Below are 24216 nucleotides of genomic sequence, written 5' to 3'. Positions count from 1 at the left end.
TCCGGCGCTGCCTGGGCTCCCGGGAGCCAAATTAAGGTCTGTGTGCGTCATCACCTACGGACTGACACAGCCGCGCACGAGCGTGTGTACACACGTGCCTGGGGACACACGGGGGCAACTTCCCATGCTCGCTCTAGGTAGTTTGGGAGTCTCACATCAGGAATTTGTAAATACTGGCACTTCCGCTCCGTGGTGTCAGTTTGGGTTTCTGAGCGTTAACTCCCGGGTCTCCACTCCAGCCCCTTGGGGGATCCGTTCTAAAGCCAGGGGATGCATTGCCCAAATCTCCAGAGCAGGTCTGCGTGGTCACCCAGGGGCCGCTCATGCCAAGCCCAGCTGCCGGACAAGCGTGTGGGTGTTCCCCTCTCGACGCTGGGAAGTCTGCCTAAGCATTTTCCCAGGATATACTTTTTAAGCACAAATTACTGTTTCTGAGGATGTGAGCGAACAAGGCACGGCCGACTTGGGTGTGATCCTCCGCAATGGGCTCAGATCTTATCCTGGTGCTCTGCGGGGCACGGCACGGAAGGGCACAGCACACAAGGAGGGAGAGACTCTTCGAAAGTGGTCACTGGGGTCTGTCAAAGCTGGTAGGGGGGTGGCTGTAGCTCTGAGTTGCCTCAGTCTAAAAGAGCTGCTGCTGCTTCTCCCACAGAGGCTGAAGCACACTTGGTTCTTCTCTGCTCCGACCTGTTGGGCTGGGTTATATTTATCCAGGTGTTTGTCTTCTGGAGAATCTCCACAATGTGAAAAATTCCATGTACAGAGCAGGGAGTGTTTCTTCCAGACACCTAGCCAGTTGTGCCCGCTGCCTGTGACCCCAGCTACTGTGACACAGCGCGTGCCACGCACCCTGAAGCGACACAGGCGTTCACGCTCACCTCTTCCGTAGGGACAAGCGTCTTCCCAAAGCGACCTGTGACTGCCAGTAGCTCCGCCACTGGAAAGGTAACTCAAAAGGTGCCATGGGTGGGAAGGAGGAAGGAAGGAACAACTCACCCCTTTCGAAAACCTGGGGCACTGGGAAGACATCTCAAACGATGCAGATAAGAATGGGGACTCCTGCGGTGACCGGCCTCTCCGGGAGAGATCGGTTGGATGCATTCCCCTTTGCAAAGCAGGAATCACCAGGAACAGGTTAAAAGAGAGAGTTGTGACATCCTGACTTGGTCCCACTGAACCACCATGATTTGCAAGGCCTGACTGGTGATGAAGGGTTTGGAAATTTCAGATGGAATATGATCCTCTCTCTCTTTCACAAAGGAGCAGCAGTAACATGTTCATTTGTTTGGGTGTCAGGCTCTTTGCTCTGGATTTGGGTTTCCCCTGATGCTTTCTGACTAACCCAAAGACGATTTTCTTCATGAGTCCTTGGTTCGTGGTAGAGACCCTACGAGCAGGTCTGAATTTCCTCTGGAGAGCCCTGACAGGCATCCTTACCGGCAGGTTCGGAACAGCAGCTCGAAGCAGAAGGGTGGTGTGGTCATGAGGAGGCTGAACCAGGGCACAAGAGACCCAGGTTAAGTTCCCAGCTCCACCGCAAGCTCCCAGGGTCCATCTCACAAACTTTTGGAGATCTAAATCAGATCATGAGAATTTAGATCTCTTGGTGCCACGCAAGGAGCACTGAGCACAGAGATCCCAGTGCCCCACCAGCACCCGGAAGCTGTGTTGGTGGTGGACTGACATGGGACTGTAGCCTTGCCTAGCTGCCAGGACCTTCAATACGGTCACAGCGGACAGCATGGAGCATGGGAGTCAGGATACTCTCAGGGGCTGGAGGGGACTGTCTGGAGCACAGACAGTGCAGGGGACATTGCACGGGGCCTGCGCTCCCTTTACTCGTGCAGGTACAAGCAGACTTAGCTTTGCGGGACAGCCTGACAAACAGCTTTCACCAGTGTGACATTCCCTTACTCAAACACTCCACAACCCTAACAGACGGCGCTTTGTTGTCCTGGGAAGTTCAAAGATAACATCATGTGGTCACCAGCTAATGTTTCGAACTGAGCTTTATGTTACTTGCCGAGGCTTTTGCTAAGCTAACATTGCTGCCTGACCCATCCACTTGGCACCGGCTACACGCACAGACAGCAGCACCCTCATTGCGTCTGCCCCCTCCCTCCCCAGGCAGGACCCCCAGGCAGCGTTTCCATCACGTATGGAAACCAGTGACGTTTTCACAAGTGCCCAAGCCCCACAAGCTACTCGGTGCAGAGACTGCCCTCGCCACGTCCTGGAGCAGCTCACACGCGCTGCAGAACGAAACCATTCCCCACCTTGGGGTTGACTTGACGGGACATGAGGGAAGTTGGCATCATTCCAGCTGGTCCAACCTGGTCAGGAAACACTTCAGGCTACAGACATCAAACCTATTTGACACCTTTTTGTGACACACTGGTTAAGCCATCGGTATCAGTGGCGTGGCTCCAGGGAGGAAAACCTCTTACAATCCTGGCTTGTGGGCATTTCGGGAGTCCTGTCACACTGGGCAGATTTCAGCGGAATGACCAACAGAGACAAAGACAAGGTCTGTTAGAAATGGGTTAGGGCATGCTAGGAAAAAAACCAAACAAACTTCCTGTTACTCTTAGACAGTTTGTCAGTTTTTAAGGTTTTGGGGGTTTTTGCTATATTTTCCTACTCCTCTTGCAGCAAAAGTTGTTGCGTTTTGCCCGGCATTTCTCCACCGCCACAACCATCTGTTCCCACAGCCTCTGATACCAACAAACCGTCTCCAGCTCACTCTACCCAGTCCTTAGACCCATGACAAAAACCACTCACAAACACTCGATGCTGCTATTAACAGTAATTACAATAGCCCTAAAAAAGACACTGGTATTTCACATTTTCAAGTTGTCCAATCTTCACCTGAAGTCCAGACATCTTCACAATCCCTTTCCATTTTGTAAGAACAAAAATGCCTGATCACAGCAGACAAAGGAGAAGTATTCCTAATAAAAATAATGTGCGGCGATAGCAGTGATCGGCCCGCAGAGAAGAGAGCTATTATTATTTCCCCGCCCATAGAAATTCTCCACCCTTGCATCATCGCAGCTCCCTCTTCAAAGAGGCTCAAAGAAAGTCAAAAACAATGAATGGCCCGCTTCCATTTGCTGTAAAAGTACAGAAATGTAGCACAGACAACAATGCCAGGCTGCTATCATGACTGTGTGTCTTTGGGAGGATATTTGACCTCCAAGGATAAGACTGTCCGGAAAGTCAGGGAGTGAGATTTCCGTTGCTTTCAAGTACAATACAACTTCACCCACCTCAATGTCCTTCAGCAGTGACCTGCCGGCCTCCCCAAGGCCCTGTGTTTCAGCACAGGGGATCTCCTGGCCTGGGATGGACACAGTGCCAGGCTTTAGCCAGGCAGTTCAGCTTTTCCTGTGAGTCCCCGCAGCCGGAATTTAAGCCTGGCTTTGCTGCCGGAGCCCCTGTTCCATCAAACACACCGCTCACATGTAAGGCTTTGCTGGCTTTCTGGGTGACATGCAGAGAAACGCTGCCCTGCACCATCAAAAGCTCGGGCACACGGTCTCAAAGCTGGATTTGACAAAGGCAACCCCTGCGCAGCCACACATCACGCTGCTAAGGTTGCCTCTCGCTTCCCTTCCCGTGCACGCTGCTCAGGAGAAACCTCCCTGCGGGTGCGGGGGCTAAGCGGGAGATCAGGAATCCTCTCGTAAGGGACGCGTGAGCCACAGCTGAGACACCTGCGGGGAGAAGACACCGTCTGTGTAGGGGTTGCAGACTGTCAGAGCTCATAGGGATGCCCCCACAGGGAGGGGGGAACCTGGGGAGAGCCAGCCCCTCCGCCATAACCCCATCCTCTCTCTTGCATCTTTGGCTCCGTCCACGTTTAGGGGTGAAGCACTCTCAGCCCTTTCCTCACCTTATTCAAGCCTCTTGACTAAGTAAAATCATAATCAAGTCTCCAACCCCCCAGAAATGCACCCCCCACCATCTGCCAGCTAGGGTTCTATTAAAGTCAGCAACATAAACTGCACTTGGAGCTCTGGCGCGAGGCTCTGTCCTGGTGTAGCTTGGCCAGCATCACACCACACCCTCGTTTCGATGAGCACCAGTTCGAGCACAGACACGGCCCCCAGAGCAGCGGCAGGAGCTAGGAAAAGGTTAGGTAACAAAAATAGCATGAATAAATAAAAAGAAGGGAGCCCAGCAGGATAAGGACCTGGCAGGCACTCATGTTCCTTCCAGTTCCATGCCCTCTTTCAGATGCAGGCACACTGGAAACCAGGACAACCTTCCGACGGCGCTGGGCAAAGGGGGCAGGGATGCTGGGGTTTACCGTGTTACAACCAGAGATCGCTGATCGGACACGTCGGAACAATTTATAATCAGCCCCTCGCTGAAACGTCGGCAGCGCTGACACATTACAGCTTCTGCTGGGCCAGGCGGAGGCTTTTGGGGCGTCGGGGTAGAAACGGGACTGTATCAGTACGAAATCTTTCTGCTGTTCCGTGGGCGGTGGGTATTCCCACCAAGCAGCGCGTTGGCAAGTCATTCCGACCTTGGCTGCATCCCTGGTTCCTCCTGGGAGCAAACTCTGAACTTCATGGGCCAAACTCAGCACCACTTGCCTGCTGGAGCAGCCTGGATTTCAGTCCATAAGGACACGGCCCTGGGCCCGCGAGCGCAAGGGAGCCAAGAATACGACATTAAGACGCAGAAACATTCCCAGCGACCATCAGCCCTGGGACTAAAGCGATCAGATGGCGTGAAGTAAACAGAGTTTACTGGGTTTGTTAGAGCCCGTTCCCTTTCCTAGGTATCTTATGCTAATGCACAGAGATCTGGGAGATAGGGGCAGTTTGGGGATGGTAAAAGGAAACCAGCAGACAGCTATTAACAGAGGGAAAATTCACAGGTACCCAAGCCTGGGCGCAGGGATGGGTTTTATTACACTCAGAGGGGTTGGCAGAATACCAAGTTTCTCTTCTAACGTGTATGGATTTATCTCACGCGCGCGCGCGGACTTCAGGATCAGCCACAAGAGAGACGGGAAAGGGAGAATTTAACACACTAGCTAGAAAATGCACTTCAAAGTCATTTCTAACAGAGGCTCAGTGCTGAGGAATACCACTGCGACACAACCGAGCTGAAAGCCGCTAAGGCTGAGCCCAAAACATGCCGGGGTCCTCCAAGAAGCCTGCGCGTTCGTGTGCGTGGCTGTGCCACGCCGTTCCCAGACGGCACGCCGCGTGCTTCACCTGGAGAGCTGCATCCCCACCAGATGCATTCCTCCGACAGACGGGACAGTTTGGTTGAGATCAGTGAGAGAACTCGGTGTTCACCCTCACCTCAGGGTGCAACACAGGGAGCGAAATACCACAAATGAGAGTTTCCAACGCCAGGAATAAAAAGGGATAGGTAAGGAATCTGCTGACGGTGCAAAAAGACCTTCAGCAGAGGTAGGCGGCCTCCAGAGGGGAAATCCCAGGTGCCAGGGATAACCCCAAAGCATTCCGCAGGGATTACACACAGTTCAGCCTAAACTCAGCTAAGAACCACCTTGCGGGGCAGCTCTGCTGCTGCCAGGGACGGCTTCCCCAGCCCCACGGCACACACCAAGCACGCTCAGAGGTCCCCTCGCAGGAGGTCCCACTGAAGACACTAATTAATTTCTTCCTTCAGGCTAACAACAAGGATTTTAAAGCAGTATCTTTGCATTCTGACAACCTTACAAAGAGGTGAGCGGGCTCTGACCCAGCGAAACGAAGCGGCGCTGAGTGCCCAGCCCGCCGGCAGGTCCCCCCCGAGCTGTTCAAAAGGGAATAAAAAGACTTAAAAAGACTTTGCCTTGGCTTCCCTTCAGCTCACGCACTAGAGCAGAGGTGAATATCTCGGATGCCAATACAAAGCATCCCCTGAAGTTTTATTATACCTCGTTATCCCCTTCCTGGTCTTTTATTCTCCCCTTGCAGTTCTGCTCTCAGATCTCTGTTACATCTTCTCTCATATTATTTATAATTCTCAGCTGAAAGAGGAGGGAAGACTCCACAAACAGAGCCTGTCTGCCTCTCACCAAGCACTAACCATGACACTAAATTCTTCTCCATCCCCTGCCAGGGGAGCAGCATTCACAATTATCTCACTTTTCTCTATGCAGGCAATACCCTGGCTAAGGATACTTTAACAGCTGGTTTAGAGCTTAAAATTGCCACATAACAAAAGATAATGGCACTGTGAACATGAAAAATTACTCGGGACACTTACAGTCACGAGCACACGGCCACAGGGATCTGGATGCTTGTTAATGGCCTCTGACAGACCATAAAGGCCACATCAGTCCCAGCGAAACCGCAGGCAGGGCTGCTTTTCTAGGGGAAAAGAAGTTCCACAAAGCTGGAGTGTGCCTGGAAGGGACGGGAAAGAGGAGAGAGGTGGAAATAGGTTTGGGAGAGGCATCCTGGGATGTATCTGAGCCGCGGGGCAGAGAGCAGCAAGACAACCCGCTCGCGCTCACCTGACTGATCTCCTCTGCCCACCCTGCTGCTTGGAGACACCAGGTCGGAGGCAGGGAGGGCAGCATGAACACAGATAAAGCATCCGATAGCGTGTTTTTTACCACTAACCCTGTCTCTTCTGCTTCTGCTGCAGTTGCCCGTCCTGCGAAGCAACATGAGTCTGAAGGGATCCCTCAGCAGCAATCCTGGATCATCAAAGTAAGGATCTCCATGGCGGGCTTCCTCCGTATCATGACTGGCACTAACACTCCTTTCTACCAACCAGGGGGATGCTCCTAGGGGTCCTGCTTCCCTCCCCAATTCCCTGGTGTTTGTTTCATCCTTCCTGGGCTCCTCACAAGCCGTGGCCGTAGCCAGCATCACTGCCTTGCTTGGCAATGCCGCATTAGGTGTGGAGAGGGGGACACCAGGAGCCTCTTCACTTGCGGCTTCAGGGCTACGGCAGCCCATGGCAGCTTCCTGATGGAGCCAGCAGCTCCCTCCCTCCCTCCCGCATGCTCCTGGTCTTGGGAGAGCAGGGTGTAGGTGTATGAGCACCATGAACCCTCCTACCCTTGCAGACACCGTGATAGAGCAGAAAGGAGCCACCAGCCACCCACGGTCTCACTGTGCTGCGCAGGACAGCCCCACCACAGCGCCCAAAACCCTGAGATCCTGCTTTGATTGTCCCCAGCCAGACCTGAGCCAGAGAAACGTTATCTCCTGGGTGTGCACTCCTACGCACACGTAGGGGGTGGCCCTACAGGGAATGTAACCCATTCTTAGAGACCTGATGTCCCAAAACTCAAGTGTTTGCACACATTATGTCCTTCCACATTTTTACATGGGACACGTTCTACATCTGCGCAGCTGCCTTCAAGGAGTACAGCTCAAAAGGATCCGTTAATAAGGGATCTTAATCACAGACTAGTTTGAGTGGGAAGGGACCTTAAAGGCCCTCCAGTCCCACCCCCTGCCATGGGCAGGGACACCTTCCATAGCCCAGGTTGCTCCAAGCCTCATCCAGCCTGGCCTTGGACACCCCCAGGGATGGGGCATCCACAGCTTCTCTGGGCAACCTGTCCCAGTGCTCCCACCCTCTGCAGGAAGAATTCCTTCCTGATGTCCCATCTCCATCCCCCTCTTTCCGTTTAAACCCATCCCCCCTTGTCCTGTCACTACATCTTGGCACTTACACTGCCTCAGGTGGACTCAGGTATATCATGGAGGGGTCTCCATGTACCTGCACTGCTCCCTTATTGCTCACTGGGAGCCGCTGTCCTTAAAACAGCCCCTCCAGAAACAACATCCCTCCAGGGGACACTGTGTGACGGTAACTCTAGTGGGGACCGGCCTAGATGGGCTCCTATGTCTCTTGTTTCTGGCTGCTGGCTTTAGTGACACGGGCCTGTGGTGTGGATAACAGCTAGGGTTGCACAGGGAGCCACCGGCACGGTTGGACAAGCAAACGCTTTGCCTGGTAATTCGGAGTTATACCACATCCACCGTGATGAGCAGGGCAGGGCTGATCCCCCTGGGGAGAGCTGTGGGGCTGCTGTGCCGATTCTCGATCTGGGAGCTGATGTCTTATTTGTACCTTCCTTTTACAGCGGCAGCATGGGCAGAGCGGACGGAGCCTCCAAGCTGAGCGCAAAGGACCTGTACGGTGAGTCATGCCCACAAACACATCTAAGGTTTCCTGTAGCGAAAGCACCTCTGGAGATCTGGACGCGCCTGGTGGGGAGTTTTAGGCTGGAATTCAATCCCAGTGTGAAGCCAGACCTCCGTATCTCATGGGCTGGCCTGATAAGGCAGCAAAAATGCACCTCGGCTCTGTGCCACAACCTCCCATGCTGGGCACCGCCGTGATTTTGTGAGAACGGGCGAGCGAGGCACGATGTTGCTCCCCCTCACACACACACACCCCCGGTCACCCAGATCCTCTCCAGTTATGTTCGCAAGATAACCCGATAGAGAGCCTAACAAAAGAAAGACTGTCCTCAGCACGTTAATGATTATCCTCTCTTAACTACTCAGTGAACCACGACAACTCCAGTGCCCTTTGGCTCTCTGGAAGCAGAGGGAATCGACAGGATGGGTGTTGTGCAGAGCCTGATCTGCAGCTTGTTATAAACCACCCCAGCTCCAGAGGAGCCACTGAGTCATGGGGTGAAGAGCTGTAGAGGACGGTTCGGTATCAGTAGCAGTTACCCCTGATCACAGCAGCTTTAGCATATCCCGAGTGGAGACTCGGGCTCTGGGGTAAGCAGAGTGGCGTGAGAAGTCACCTCGCTCAGTCACTCCCCGGATAAGACAACAGGGGTTTGTCTAGGGGAACACTAACAACTTTTGGGGAGTCTGAGCCTGCAAACTCTCCCACCTGAGAGCTGCCGACGGGCCTGGATGGTGCTTTCATTGGGTACGAACAGGCTGCAGATGCCCCTACGGAGAGCTGATATTTGCTACGAGGGGAAGGTGGATGACCGTCCCTGGGAAGTGACTCTGGTCGCTGAACGGTTTTGGGCTGGAGGTTTATGAGTGAAGTGGCTTGGTCCCAGCAGTGACCTATTATCCTGCCTGGGGAGAAGCGGTTGCTGGTGGGGAGACGGGGGCTGTATGTAGTGGATGAAGTGTTTCCCAAAGTCACCCTAAACCGTGATTAGCTGCAAAGAAGTGAAACTTGGGAATTTCTTGGGAAAATCTGGAGTTACTGGCCGGGGCAATCTGTGGCCTGGATGCTGTGTGCTGGGCAGGATTGAGCTGTGTCAGTCACCTGTCTGGAGGTGAAAGGACCCAGGATAAGCCTAGAAAGAAGCAAGAGATTTGTAAAAGTGAAACGGAGAGCTGACAACTGTGTTGGAAACACAGCATGTGCCCTCAATTGCTGGGGTTCGGGGACAGGATCTAAGCCTGAGTGCATGGCTGACACGGTGCCTCGGGGAACAGGGGCCACCCCACAACGCAAAAGCCAGCCGAGGGAAGGGCCGACACGCCACCTTTAACACAAACACCCACTCTCAAAGTTGTTTTCAACACCGAGTGCCATCTCTTAAATATTTTTTTGCATGGACACACCCCAAAAGCAAATTTCACCAGGGATGGGACCTCTCTGACCAGATTCCAGCAAACCTGAAGTGAGGACCTTAAGTCCATGGGCCAAATCCTCACGAGGAGTAAACCAGCTGCCTGTTATTTCCCTGCCAACTCTCAAGCGCGGTACGAGGTTGCAGTAATTTACTGCCTTACGCAGTGGTCGTTGCCCAGCTCAGCTTGAGTACACCACAGGGTTTTTGCTTGGCAGAACTCAACCCCCCCACTAACCCAGCACGCCTTTACCAAAGGACACTCGGCGTGTGTTCAACTGATATTTAAATGTCTGGGCCCCCTTCACACTCGGATTCTCCCTCCCCCAATATTACTTTCTGCTGTGAGCTGGCACATTTGGGAGTGGAGGGCAGGCAAGAACTAAAATTCCAGGGAGAATTATGTTTCATAATGAAACAAATCACATCAAGCCGAGCTGGCTTTGATTATGTGATTACGATGCTGCTAAGGGATGTTCAGAGCTTACGAGACTCTTCATATCTCCCTTTTGCTCCAGCGTAATCAGGCTGGACCCTCAGCCTGTGAATGCTGCCAGGCTTCCAAAGAAATGACTGCAACAGCTCCCAGATTCCCTGCACACACATCTGCTGCATTTAAAGCTCACTGGGTGACGTAACAGATGTTCCAAGGCACACAGATGTCTCAATATTACTCCTAGGTGAAGGAAGCCTTGGGTTTAGCTTCCTTAAGATGTTTTTTCTACAACAGAGTGCCTCTCAGCACAGGAAGGAGGGGGTGTGGAGGAGCTCAGGTATTTGGGCTCTGAATACCAACCCAGCCTGAGCCTTCATCCCTGGCCTGACACGACAACAGTGCCAAATGCAGGGACACGACTGTGATCTGAGGTGTCCCAGTATCAACAGGGACTTACTGGGGGTGTTAAAGCCACCTCGGGTGAGACCCTGGAGAGTGATATTTCGAAGCATCGTGGTGAGGCTGAAGCGGAGCAGCAGCTCCAGGCTGTGCAAGGAACGCCAACCCGATGACAGAGGCGAGGGGGCTGTTCAGGGGGTTGAAGGACAGTGTCAAACTCACAGGGCCATGTAGATCTGCAGAGGGGACAGCCTTATGCCAGTGATGGGCGGGGTGGGTGGCTGCCCTAGTGTCACCCTTGGCCTGCTGTAATCGCCTTGATCGTCAAGTACATGGCACGCCACCGCGTCTCCTTCACTGTGGTGAGCACAGGGGCATGCTGGGAGAAAACCAAAGTCAGGAGGGAATTCTGCAAAGAAATCGGCTTAAGGCCTTGAGGTACCTTCCCCCGGCTCCATCCCTACCAGGGTTGGTCACACTTTCCAGGTGCTCAGCTGTCCTCAGGGGAGTTTCCTGGCTGTCACGGGAGCAGGATGCTCATCCTTTCCTCCCCCTCTTAGTCAAACAGCATCACATTTGCTCAGCTCCACATTCTGGAAGGGTCTGTGGCTGCCTGCACAGAGCGAGCCCCGGCTCGGCTGGCAGCAGTGGGAATGGCTGGCACCTATCAAGTTGCCACCTTACTCAATGCACAGCAACCAGCTGAGTAAATGTTAATGCATACCATAAATAAATTAAGCTGCTTCTCCACTTACTGGCGTCTGTTCTGAACCTAGATGAAAGGCCAGGGAGGGGGGGAAACCACTGTGGCTCCAGCAGAAGCCAAGGGAAGGGCTGAAAGGAAGTATTTCTGCATGCTGCTTCCCACAGCATGCTCCTGCCACCCCCTTCTGCAGTGACACCCCTTTGGACTCGAGCAGGGGTTCGTCTAAGCTGCCGTCGTGGCTGATCGGACAGTGCTGTCTCTTGTGCCGGATTCGGCATCGTAACCACGAGAAGCTGCAGAGTCAAGGGCAGTTTAATGATTATAGTGGGTTTCTCATGGGGCTGAGACAAGGCAATGGCTCTGCAGCAGCATTCAGAGCAGCCCATCTCTGCGTGGCTACCACGGCTGTCCCTGTGGTGCTCAGCCACTTTCCAGCACCCCTGGCCAACTCCTTGGGTGCCTTTGCTTCTCACTCTGAGTGCTGGGGCACAGAAGTGCCCAGCAGACCCAAAACCAGGCTGGCCCCCCAGCAGGGCCGCGGAGGGGAGGGACAGTGGAGGTGCACCCCAGAGGTGCCAGATGCCAGTGCTCATTTCGCATCCAAATCTGCGAGACCCAACCAGTTGCCCCCAACCTGCCCACCCCATCCTTGATACGCTCATTTCTGGGAAAAAACAAAACTTGTTGAGATACAGGGCTGGAAAATGGATTTTGGAGCAAGAGAAACTGTCTGTAGTATGAGTTAGGCTGGAGAAACGTGGTGCAGCAGCCTGTGAGGTGCGATCACTTGACACTGCACACCCCCAGTAACCCAAGACAGGCTTCAGTGCTGTAACAGGACACGGAGCATTAACACAAAGAGAAGAGCCATTCCTGCCTGCCTGGTGTGGGCCTGGATAGGGATCATCTGCCCAGGGAGCTGAGACTCCACTGGCACCAGCAGCACCGGAAGCCTGGCAGAGGTTGCTGGCCCTGGCTAGGAAAAATATGCTAATGGTGAAGGAGTTAATTAGGTTTAATGGTCACAAACCAGCTCCTGGGAGTCTCCACAGACTTCCCTTGACTCCCAAGGAGGCCTCCAGCCCCCAGCCATGTGGGGAGGTCTCCGAGATGAGACTTGCCAGCCCCTAGCATAGCCCCCACCTGTCATTCCTTGCCAACAGCTCTCCCGCACCCTTGCTTACACCCCGGGTGAGCAGGGGGTGAAGCTGGGCCTTGGGGTCGCTGCTGTGAGATACCCAGACAAGAGTTGTGCTGACTCAGGAATCGCCCCAAAAGCAGAAAGACAGGAACATGGACTCAAGACAATCTTGCTCTCCCTAGAGCTGTCTCACAGAAGTGCATTTACTATCAATATCTCAGCACAATGGCCAACAAAAGGGTCATTATTTACCATTAGTTATTGCTTGCCCAAACCATGAGCTTGTTAATTATTTCAGCAGGCAGCCACGTGGTAGTCCCAGAGTTACCGCTGGGAGCTCTGAGGTACTTCTCCCTCCCCACAACCCTCCGGAAGAGGGTTTGGTGCAGAGATTTAACACACGCTGCTATCATCTGCAAGCTACAAACGTGGCAGGAGCGGTGGCTAGAAACCGAGCTTGCTCAGCTACATGAGAGGACCGCGCTCATGCCTAGACCCGAGGGGATCTGGGCAGCATCTGAACGGTGCCACTCACCGTCACGTCCCTCAGATGCAGATATATCCTCCATTCCTTTTAGCAAACGCTAAAAATGAAAAGCACTGGCATTGAGATGATTTGTGAGGCTCAATAGCTGGATGTAAAGGCCGAGTGTTTGGTTTTGGGCACTTCTGACCTACATGAGCTGGCAGCCCGTGCCCTGAAGCCGGCCTGTGATGCCATCGGTAAAGCAGTGAGGCTGCAATCTCGGTAAAGCAACTTCACACCCAGCAGAGCAGCTGTCCCCTCTAAAGCTGTCGTCCCACAGGAAAAAAAGCCTGAGATCCAGCAAAGATCAAGACTCCTTGCTGTCCAAGTCAGAGCAATGCCTGAGACATTAACTCCCCATCTCCTCCGCAGCCAGCCTTAATAACTCCTTCTCCTCCCCCTCTGCTCCCTCAGTGCCATTTCAGCTTCTTCACATCCCCTTTCCCACACGAGATTCCAGCTTCAGATTACCCCAGCTCCCCTCCGACACTGCCTTGTGGGTGACCCTTTTAGTCAAAGCCTCAGACATTTAATACTCCAACTGGAAACAGGGCTGGAAGAACAGGAAGCCAGCATCTTGGTTGGTTCCTGCAGATCACAAACCAGTGGTGGGTAAGACAGGGAAGGCTCAGCTCTTCCCTGCCTGGAGCTACTGGGAGAAGCGGGTGCTGCTTTGGCTGCTGCTGGCTGGAAATCCGTGTTGGATGGGCTCAGCCCAGGCCGCGGAGCTGCCCTGCACCCGCTGACCGGCCGCAGGCAGCCCTCGTGTCTGCACTGCAGGGTCCTTGGGACAACAGTCAGGGACCTGCTCCCTCTGACCCACAGCGCCTGCTTGGCCTCTCCAGCAGCCCCTTTTCTTTGCCACTTCCAGATTGCTGAGCAGTTCTGTCCTTGCATGGAAGAACTGCAGAGTCTGTCCATATGAACATTTTCTTAGATGGAAATGGGTTGCTGGACATGCCCAAGGACCTTGGGAGCGAAAGCTGTGTTAGTTAAGAACCACCAAAAAAGGGGAAACTTTTCGCTATTAGTTATTTTTGGTCCCCAAGTGAAGCAAATCCACCAGTTTGTTTTATTAAATCAAGGTTCTCAATCTTACTAAATCTATTCTGACATTCAAAAAAATGTCATTACCAGCCATGGGAAGTTCAAAAACCAACATTACGGATTGCTTGGTGAAAAATAACATGGCATATTTCTTCCAGCTCTGGCTGTAAAGGGGGAAAGGGAACACCTCTACCCAGGAGCTGCCCCTGCAGCTGCTCAATACCGTGATTATCTTCCGCGGAGCGGCCCCTGGGTGCCTGCCCAGCAGACAGTATCCTACTGTACACGCCGCGCCGTGGCATGCCGGGGACAAACACGCAGTGTTTCCCAACGTACTCAGTCCTTGCACAACCCAGGAGGAGGGTCAGGTTTTTATTTGCTCTTCTAGAGTGGGTTGTGTCTTCAGCTAATAAAAGAGGAATGTGAGCACTTGGGTCTGAGCTAGTGGCAAATATGAAGCGTGCCGAGGAGGAATTCAGCCTCACGACGCCTACTAGCAGCCGCCGACACACTATCGGTAAGGCAGCTCCGCGCTGCCGCAGACCATTCATACCTCTGGCTGCCCCCAACCTCAATGAGAGCCTTCTCCTTCACTTCAAGAGCTCCAGCTCACGTACTAACGTGCCAGCCACGAGCGTTAGCTGCCCGTGCAAAGATTCCCAGCGTCACAGACACCAATACAACGCTCTGGCAGTTCAGAACATACCACGGTGCTAACGGGAAAACCGGGGAGTTTGATGCTTCATAAGAAGCTGTAAAGATGCTTCCAAAAAGGAGCTCCCCCCGCGCCAGCCAGCCATAGGGACCCCCGAGCAGGGAAGCCTCTCCAGCAGCAGAAGCAAGGTACGGACCTGCGGATAGCACAGCCCACAGGGTACGGACACAGCAGGTCTGTGCAGCACCTAAACCACATCCTTGACTAACCCTACAGAACCCTGAGCATCCTCCCACTCGGCAAGGAAGCAGGAACCTGTCAGGTGCACTACTGCAGATACACAGACTGCCAGATCGGATCCGGCCCTGTGCTCAGATCCTGGGAATGGATGCTGTTTCCTAAGGCTGCTTTATAACACAGGCCCGGTGAATTTGCATCGTTGCCGTTAGCATAGCGAGGCGTTTGTGCTCCTCTGCAGGGCTGCGTCCTGACCTGTTGGTTTGGCACGAAGACTAGCTCATGCCACACTGGCAGGTTGCTATAATCAGTGTGTGTGCTGCTAGATAATGCATAGATAACATAAAAAATTGGCAAGCTGTGGAAGACAACAGCCAGGACTCTCCTTAGGCAGTTCTAATGGATGTGGAGGCCAGAGAGGTCTCTAGTGTGGTGCAGGGAATCACGGAGAGGTCCTTGGTCTGGGACTGCCGGTGAAAACAAGCCTCATCGGATCCATCTTTGGCTCCCGATGGACGGCTGCACACGACTTGTCCATCCCCCACCTTTTCTGCCCAGCAACGGCTGAAAACAAATACGGGGAGAGACAGGGAGGCTCCTGCGTGGTAAGGCGCACTGATTAACCAGAGAAGGATGCGCAGGGAGAGGAGGCTGGGGCCCCGCAGCCCGGGTGTAACTGGCTGCAGTCAGTGCAGAGGCACTGCTTACACCACAACCCGCTTTGGCCCCGAGCACAGGCGCGTTTTTGTTGAGAGCAGTAACAAGAGTGTAAATGGATGGGAATGTTGGGAACGAGCTTTGGGATCCTTTTTCCAGCCTGTAAGCCCCGTGCAGCTCCGCAGGTGCTCCCCCCGCCAGCACCAGGCAGGAAGGGCTGGAATTCCCCAGAAACACTGGGAATACGTAGGGTTATGGCAGCCCCAAGGCCGTTCTACTGTCCTCCAGACACTTAAGAAAATGCAAAAAGAGCAGAAAAAAAATGCTATAGCCCACTAACAATGCAGGGAAACAGAGCGTGGTGGAAGCACCCCCCATTCCGCCTGTTCACCCCACGGGCAGAGGTGTAAGGGTCTCCTGCCGGGAGGTGTCCGCTCAGACAGCTGCACCCCAGCACAGTCGGTAACCGGAGGCGCTTCCGGCACACGGCTCAGCTAACGTCTCTGACTATCCCCGTCGGAGTCAGACGAGCTGAACCCCAGAAGAGCCTGTTTCCCTCCTCCCTAGGCTGGTGTTCCCCCCTGTGAACGTTCACAGGCCATTTCAGCACCTGGCAGCAGAGGCAGGGCCCAAGCCTGGGTGTCTTACCCCTCTGACCACCCGCTCTCCCACCCTCGGTGCCGCTGGTGCGTGGTACCGGGGATGCTCTGCCTCGCTGGCTTGGCGAGACCATGCACGAAGAGAGATGAGCCTGCTCCTGCCCTCCTTTGCTCTACTCTACATCCCTGGAGACTTCAACCAAGTTATTTCAGCTCTAAGCTGCTCCCAGCAGGCAGGATTTATCCCACCAGCCGATCTGCTGGGCTGAAGGGATTTCACAACCACACCCTAACTCCCTGCAAAAAGAGGGTGCTGCCTGGAAATGGGGAGGGAACTTGGCACGAAAGGTGTGGTTTGGCTTCCTGGCTCAAGCCGATAACCCCATCCCTCCAGGATGTGCATCGATCCTGCCTGGGTTTTTTTTCCCCCCTCATTTATTACTCTTTCATTGCTTGCACTCCTTAACAGAAAGCCAAACAGCACGACCTCCCTTCCAGCCAAGATTTTAGCCTCATCACTGGGATTTCAGCCCAGCACCCAGTTTTCAGCCCTCAGGTGAAATCCACTTTGCTACCTCTGCAGTGGTCTGAGCCTCTTCCATTTCTTCACGTGGCCACTGGTGCCAGTGGGAAACGCCATTCCCACAGCACTGCTCATCCCTAAGGTGCTGGGGACAGATAACATTCTCCAGAGAACAGCTTTGCAGTTTTGCTCACACTTCCGAGTAGAGGCAAGATTAAAGCTAGTGGGTTAGGGAAGGGCTGGACAACTGAACTGAATTCAGTTAAAGAACCATTTCTAGAGTTTTTTTCCCTGAAAAGGGTGTCTTAGGGCTCAGTGAGCCAAATCCTTAGAGGCCAGAGATGAGACAATTTACCAGAGCGTACGCAGGTGGCATCCACGTTCAAGTCATTCAAAACTTCCTGGATCACCCACGCCATTCATACAAAAAGCATTTGGGTTTGTCAACGGCGCCACTGTGAACTACCCATCGTTGCTTGTTAGGCCACAGCCACCTTCCTCCCGATGAGGCGGGATCCCCACACTAGGAAGGGTTTTTTTGTTGCCAGACACCAAAAGCAAGGGACAAAGCTGTATTGTTTTCCCATCTCTTTGGCTCTCTTGGCAAGCAGAAAACATACAACAGTGGTCACTGTGGGCTCCTGCTTTTATCACCTTCAGAGGTTTTCTGTCCTAGTGCCACAGCCCTGGAGCTCTCCTTGCCCTCTGCAGCCCAGCCTGGGTTATATCCAGAGTATCCTCCACTGTTTCAGCCTCTAAAGGTTATGGAAGACAATTCATTTAAACAGAGGTGCAGACTGGTGTCTAAGCTTTGACAGCAGCTGCCACCCAATGTGAGGAAAATCAGGGTTATATTCCTGTAATGCTTATTTTTCACAGAGGGATTATGCAAATTCTCCACCTCCTGGGGCCAGGGTAGGGGTTGGATAACACCTTAGGGCGCTCAGGTCTTGCAAAGTGTCCTAGTACAAGAGGTGTCAGATAAACCAGGAGGAAATTAGCTACTGCTGCTAAGGTGCCAGCCTTCATTCATACAAAATTCAGCAGGCAGCGGACAGGGCTGTGCAGAAGGGCAGCGTGGGAGCCACCCCAGACAAGTGACCTGTCTCCTGAAGTCATTCCCGGCCGAGGGAGTTCACCTGTCCAAAGTAAAGGATCCCTCTTGATCTGTAGAGTCAAACAGCCACAGATCTTCCCGCAAGCATCCTTCTGTGCACAGCATCTTTGGCCCAGTCCAGCCCAGCGCCAGATTTAAGCTAAAGCAAATAAGGATGCATCCACAGAAAGGTCTGGGATGTTGCACCACATGAATTTGAAGTAAACACAACAAAAAACCCTCTATCTTTTCAAGCACCCACACTTCTCGGTTCGATGTGGCCTAAGAGTGACTGTTCCGTGACTTGCAGCCCAGGTCATAGGATCACAGAATGGTTTGGGTGGGAACGGACCTTAAAGACCACCTAGTTCCAACCCCCCTGCCATGGGCAGGGACACCTTCCATAGCCCAGGGTGCTCCAAGCCTCATCCAGCCTGGCCTTGGACCCTCCCAGGGATGGGGCATCCACAGCTTCTCTGGGAACCTGTCCCAGGGCTCCCACCCTCTGCGGGAAGAATTGCTTCCTGATATCTAATCTAAACCTCCCCACTTTCAATTTAAACCCATTGCCCCTTTTCCTGTCGCGACAGGCCCTTATAAAAAGGGCCCCCCAGCTTCCTTGTAGCCCCTTCAGGTACTGGATCTTTAATTCTCCCTGCGTTTAAATCACAACTAAGTGCTGGGGAAGGAGACCTCAGTGTTTTGGCACCCTGCTGTCCCCGGAAAGCCTGGCTGTTTTCAGGCCTCATGGTTATATTTGCGGATGCCAGGAGGAAACACAAAAATAAAAGTTTCCATGGGTGTGGGGGCCAGGTAGACGCCAACAAGAGAGAAGGGATTTCAGGAGAAGGAACACCAAGGCATCTTAAAGAAAGGGACAGGAAGGAGAATATGCAGAAACACCCCAGTTTCTGGGACGTCACTCGAATGGCATCCTGAGACAAAATAGAGGCACTTTGTTCCAGTTCTGTGACTCTTAACGCAGAAGTTCCCCCAGGGAGAATCAACAGAAGTAGGGGCAACATCTGCATTTTCTCCCAGCCCCAGAGCTTGCTTCTGTCCAGTAAGGGCTGCAAATGGGAAAGGGGCCTTTGCCCTCTGAGTCAGCTGCCCCCCAGTGCGGGCGATGGGGAACAGGTCTACGCAGAGCCCTGGGGTTTCGACAGGTCCCCAAGATTTCCAAGGGCATCTCCAAACATTTTCTCCGAGGTGCACGCTGAGTTCTCCCCTGGGCACTACACGTGCCGCTTCTTTGAGCTTGGAGGATGGGGCAAAGGCCTCCTTTCCCTTTTGCAGACCCCAAAGAGTCTGTAGGCAACCAGGCGCAGCCCCGACCACTACTACAGCGCCGTGTGCTGTTCTCCTAGCAGAAACCCAGCCTACAGTCTGCTAGGCTGTTCTACCAGAAACACAGACCTGTGCCAGCCTCCCTCTGGAAAACACATCCTCCCAGTATACCTTCCCTTCCTGCGGGCCTGCTGGCTCCTCACGCAGCTCTGCACCCTTCCTTTCAGGGCTGGGGATGTTTGTCTGTCCTAATGTAAAACCCCTTTGTTTCCAGAACAACCACTTCAGCCTTTTCCATTCCCTTTTAAAAAGGAGGGGACGGGATGTCTTAAAATCCAAATTTGTCTCCGTCCCACACAGACGTGGTGTTCTCATTTCCATCAGTGTCATCTATTTACACGAGAAATGCTGGGTGAGGAAATTGAGGTTACCAAGAGAAAAAAAACCCACCACCTTACTCACATCAGACACGAATCCCTGCGGCATGCGGTGCCGTTTGCCCTATTCCAGACCTTGCCCCACATTTCAAGTAGGGCAGACTGCAATTAAAACACCCAGCAAACAGAAAGTGTCATTGACCCTTCACTGCGAGCTTAAGATGGGAAGTGGCCATGCTGAAATATTCATTAATCTACTCAAGGTCACGCTGGAGCTAATAACGGAGCAGGGTGCTGTGCCGGGGGGCTGAGATCTTTCCCCTTAAATCGTTCCCGCTCCACCCATGACTCGGTGCTGCTGGTGTGAAAGGCACTGTCTCAGGGACCTGTATTCTTTGTTAATGCCCACCAAGAAATCATTTCTACTTGCCAACAGCAGCTGCTTCAGGGCTAGCAGGGATGGGCTGCGGAGGTAAAGCACAGTGTTTTCGGGCACAGACACGAGGTGCCAAGGACTCGGGTGTGCTGCCGAGCTGATGGAGCACCTCAGGCTTAAAGAGTGTTAGAAAAGTGTTAAAAAGCATTAGGGATCAGCTTCTGTCAACCCCTGCCAGGCTCCAAACGAGAGCAGCAGCATCTCTTCACGTTCGTTGTCTCTGGGGTATCTGTGTACGCTCCGCACGCTGCTGCAGCCACGGATGGGTTTGCTACCCGCGCTCAGCCTTGGGGGAAGCACCAAGAGGAGCTCAGCTTAAAAGCTTTTTCTCTGCTGGCCATGGAGAAAGGTGAAAACCCCACTCTGAACCCCAAGGAAAGCAGCGCTTTGGGCCAGTGCTTGTTCTGGAGGGACACCTGGTGGCAATGCCTGCCGAGCCCAGGGACATGCTCATCCTTCTCCCAGGGAAGCCAAGGGGAAATCAAAGCGTAAGGAAGAGGCAAAGGGAGTCTGAGGAAAAGGGTCACAGTGAAGAGGTGGTACCCAAAGCACACTGCAAACCTAGGCATGAGCCAAGCCCCGATCCCAGCTTCTCCACCCCAACCTGAACCAGGGCAGATTATGGGGCGACAGCACCCGACAGGCACTTAGCAAGAAAACTGCAGAAAATCTGCAATCCTCAGAGGTTTGAGCTTCTTCAACCATAACCAGCTTTTAACTGCCCTCCCTGCCAGCTCTCTGATTCTAGGACAGCCAAAGAAATCCCAAATTCCCACCAGGTGTGAGCTAAATCAAAGCGAGGTGGAGCAGGAGCCTTGGCAGAGACTGGATGGACTGGCTGGAAATTCTGTCCCCTTCCAGGCAGGAAAAATCCAGGCATGAAGCTGTTACATGCAAGGACATGCACACTCGTGGGGAAGGACATTTGCAGAAATCCTGGCAATCAGCCCCCAGAAAACACGTGCCTATATGGTACTTTAACTCTTGTCAGCTCTCTGGGAAAGCAGCAGAGCCAGGGCAGCTTCTCCCGCTGCACAGGATCGACTGGCAGGAGGTTTAAATAACAGCGAGTCAGGTGAGAAGTGAACACTCAGGGCCCCAGGACTCAGCTAAAGCTCCAAACCGGCGCTTTGGGGTTTGTTTTCTGCTCTTGTCACAGCAGGATGCTCTGCACGCTGCATTTTCTCCTTCCTAGCCCTCTTCCTGCACGCAAGGCTTAAAAGGAGAACATGCGTAGAGTTGGGAAGTTCGCCCCCGGCCAACGCTCAGGCTGTAATTGTGTCGCGTATTCCCCACCACCAGCTTCAGGAACTACCATCCTTCCTCAACCTGGCCTGAGTTTCCCTGTCCCGTTGCTGCAGGCCACCGACCCCTCCGCTTGTCCCCAGCTGTCACTCCAGTGAGCAGAGGGAAAGGCACGTCCCTGGTCGGAACTGGGGCAGCAGCAGGCAGCTGCTGGGGGTGGCGTCCCTTTGCAGGAGCCTCAGTGGGTCCTGGGAGCTACGGACAAGATGGAAAGGACAGGCTTGGTAGATCGTGTAGAAAACAAGTCCGTGGTTTGGGAGCAAGCAGGGAACTGCTCCGTCTTGGGGTGGAATGGTTGGAGCCCGTTTTTGCTGGGATATAGTCAGAGAGAAGGAAAAGGCTGTCAGAGCAGCACTGCTTTGGGCACTGTGGTGATGACCATGACAACCTTCCCTTCCATGGGTGACATGTTGTGCCCTCTGCCCCTCTGTCCCACTTGCTGGACCCCTTCCCATGCAGAGACCCCCAGGGTGGGCTTGCCCCCAGCTCCTCTCCCCAACCAGCACCTTGGGAATCCCCCCACTGCTGCTCCCACTGTGACCTCAATCAGATACACGTGTAGAGAGTCTGCCAAGGAGTTTGTTAACAAACGTGCCAACAGCACAAACGCTGACTGGGTGCTGTTCCCTTCCACTGCCCTTCGTCCCTGCTCCTATCACCCACACTCATCTCCCTTTGCACCCATCGGGCAAGACCCCACTCCCGACCCTGCTGAAGGTGGCCGGGCTGCAGGGAGAACCCACGTTGCTCGTTCCAGGGGGCTGGGGCCTGACGGCTTCGCTGTCATCAACGCAACTTGCGTCTCACAGCCGGGGGCAGGAAGGCAGCGCTGAGGAGACCATGTCTGGCCAGGCTGGGCACCGAGAGCCCACTTCACGGGGGAGAGGAGGGGGGCAGTAACTTCAATAGCACACTGGCAGCTGCAGGAGGTAGGGAACAGTCACTTCTCTGTTTCACACAAGGGAGAGAGGGGAAAAGAAGGCAAGACACCAGCAGTGGCCAAGCCAGAACTACCGCTTGAGCTCCTTCAACTCCCTGAGCTGCGCTCATTTACCCAGAAGGGGAAGGATTTGCACAGAAGCAAACCAGGAAAGAACTGTGTGCGTAGGCAGGGGTTCTGCTGAACAAACTAAAAGGATGCAAAACACTCGCACTGTCAGAGGAGAGTGAAAGGAAAAGTCAAACCAACCGTGGCATCCCAAGGGAGGAGCTACATCACCAGCACCTTGTCAGGGTGTTGTCCTCCACCTCAGCAGATCACCCAAAGCAGTGACCAGAGCCCTGGTTGCCCGTAGCCCGTCTGCGTGGGCAGAGGCTGTCCAGGGTCACCACAGGATGGTCCAGCAGACCCTGCTCCTTCCCAAAGCTCCTCACCCCCTCCCGCCTCTCTCAGTTACTGCCCTGCTTTATAGTCCCTTCATTTCACCGTCTGCACTTCGAAAACTAAAGATAAACCCATTTCGATCTTTTTTAGTAAAAAAAAGTCAGCGTCTTCTGATTACAAGGAGAGCTTCAGTTTTTAGCAATCAAAAATACTACCAGTGTTTCTTGTAAGTCTTCAGGGAGTGTTTTTCAATTAAAATGTGACATACTACAAAAATGTAAACTAACGGAACATTTTGGAAAGTTTTACCTAGGTCTTGCACCACTTCACCAAAAGAAAAGGGAGAAGCTAACATCCTCAAGAAAGTACCCAAGAGAGCTTTGAAGCAAACCACAAATAAACTAAGATTAATAGACAGTCCTTTAGAACACGAAGGCCCCTACCGTTTGCTGGGTTAGAAACCCCCTTGGTTGTGACTGGTGCTAGAGAGGGCAGGATACTACCACAGGCCTCAAAAGGGTGAAAACATAAACCTGTCATCGCATTTTCCAAGCCAGCTGGAGATCAGAGGATGTCCTCTGCTGGCGAGGAGGGTATTTTCAGTTTGGATGCTCCCCGATCCCTCTGGGTCTGGATAGTTACTCCTCCTCTGCTACTCAAAGTGTTTATAAGGAATGCCTGGACAAGCACCAATTAAACAGCAAGTAAGAGTTGGAGGGTAAATCCTTATAGGATTCTATTCAATAGCTTTATGAAATTCCAAGCAATTTTTTCCCCCAATTGCTCCTTACTGCTGCTTTCCAGTGAGAAACGCGGGACGTAACGAAGATATATCGCCACATAAAAATACTGTACAAGAAACTCAGGTTCCAACAGGCTGGCCTTGATCCCTAAAGCCCTTCCTATCCAAAACTACAGCCCTTAGCTGCGGCTTGCCAGGAGATGCAAGCAAGGGAACTAAAAGCATCACGGTACAGCAGAAGGCTTCAGCCTGAGGATGATTCAAAGGGCTGTTATGTCCGAACTGGTGGGTCATGGCTGGATTTATTTCTTCTTGCCACGTGCATGTCACAGCCTTGTGCCAGCCTTCCCAAGCCACTGCTCACCTTCCCAGCCCTCTTCCGAGAGCTTCCCTAATCATTCCTTGTCTGGGGCTTTCCTTTACTCTAGGTTTGATTTCCTCCACAAATGGTGCTGACCTCCAGGAGCCAAACTATCAGCAGCGTTAAGGGGTACAACTTGAATGGATAGGACAAGGGGTAAACTGAAAGAGGGAGATGGAGATGGGCCATCAGGAAGGAATTCTTCCTGCAGAGGGTGGGAGCACTGGGACAGGTTCCCAGAGAAGCTGTGGATGCCCCATCCCTGGGAGTGTCCAAGGCCAGGCTGGATGAGGCTTGGAGCACCCTGGGCTATGGAAGGTGTCCCTGCCCATGGCAGGGGGTGGGAGTGGGTGGGATTTAAGGTCCCTTCCCACCCAAACCAGTCTGTGGCTCTATGAATGTGTACCCTACACACCCAATCTGCCAACCTTAGTCACAAAAGTTAATATCATTAATATATCTTATTATTCCCAATACTCCAATTGATGCTGGAAGCTCAGAGACTGTGAGAAAGACTGCAGCACCCACCACAAAAGCTGTAACTCCCAGACCCTGATACACTGATAAACAGCCTCTACCATGAAGACTTTCATTTCTTTTTTTTTGCAGAACAAAGGAAAAAATACTCCAACTCCAATGTCATTATGCACGAGACTTCACAGTATCACGTACAGGTGAGTGTGCAACAAAACGTTGGGAACCTTCTTACAATAAGCAAGTGTTGCCCTTCGCACCCCGGGAGAGGCAAAAAGCAAAGCTGCGTGAAAGCTCGCGTTTCTTTTCCGCAGTTTCTGGCTCCCTAATGC

General features: G+C 53.1%; 1 protein-coding gene across 1 annotated transcript in view; it reads left to right on the top strand.

Moving 5' to 3' along the window:
* Nucleotides 1-8090: 8090 nt before the first annotated feature.
* EPS8L2 (EPS8-like 2) overlaps nucleotides 8091-24216 on the top strand; it is a gene marked incomplete at its 3' end in the record, with an annotated part of 41601 nt that continues 25475 nt past the window's right edge. The window contains exons 1-2 of the mRNA XM_010156461.1: nucleotides 8091-8139; nucleotides 24020-24084. Coding sequence (XP_010154763.1) covers nucleotides 8091-8139; nucleotides 24020-24084 — 114 coding nt within the window. The remainder of the gene's footprint in view (nucleotides 8140-24019; nucleotides 24085-24216) is intronic.

This window comes from Eurypyga helias, unplaced genomic scaffold (assembly GCF_000690775.1).
Source record: "Eurypyga helias isolate BGI_N326 unplaced genomic scaffold, ASM69077v1 scaffold2098, whole genome shotgun sequence".
In the NCBI taxonomy this organism is placed as follows: domain Eukaryota; kingdom Metazoa; phylum Chordata; class Aves; order Eurypygiformes; family Eurypygidae; genus Eurypyga; species Eurypyga helias.
This window is presented reverse-complemented; position numbering and strand designations above follow the sequence as displayed.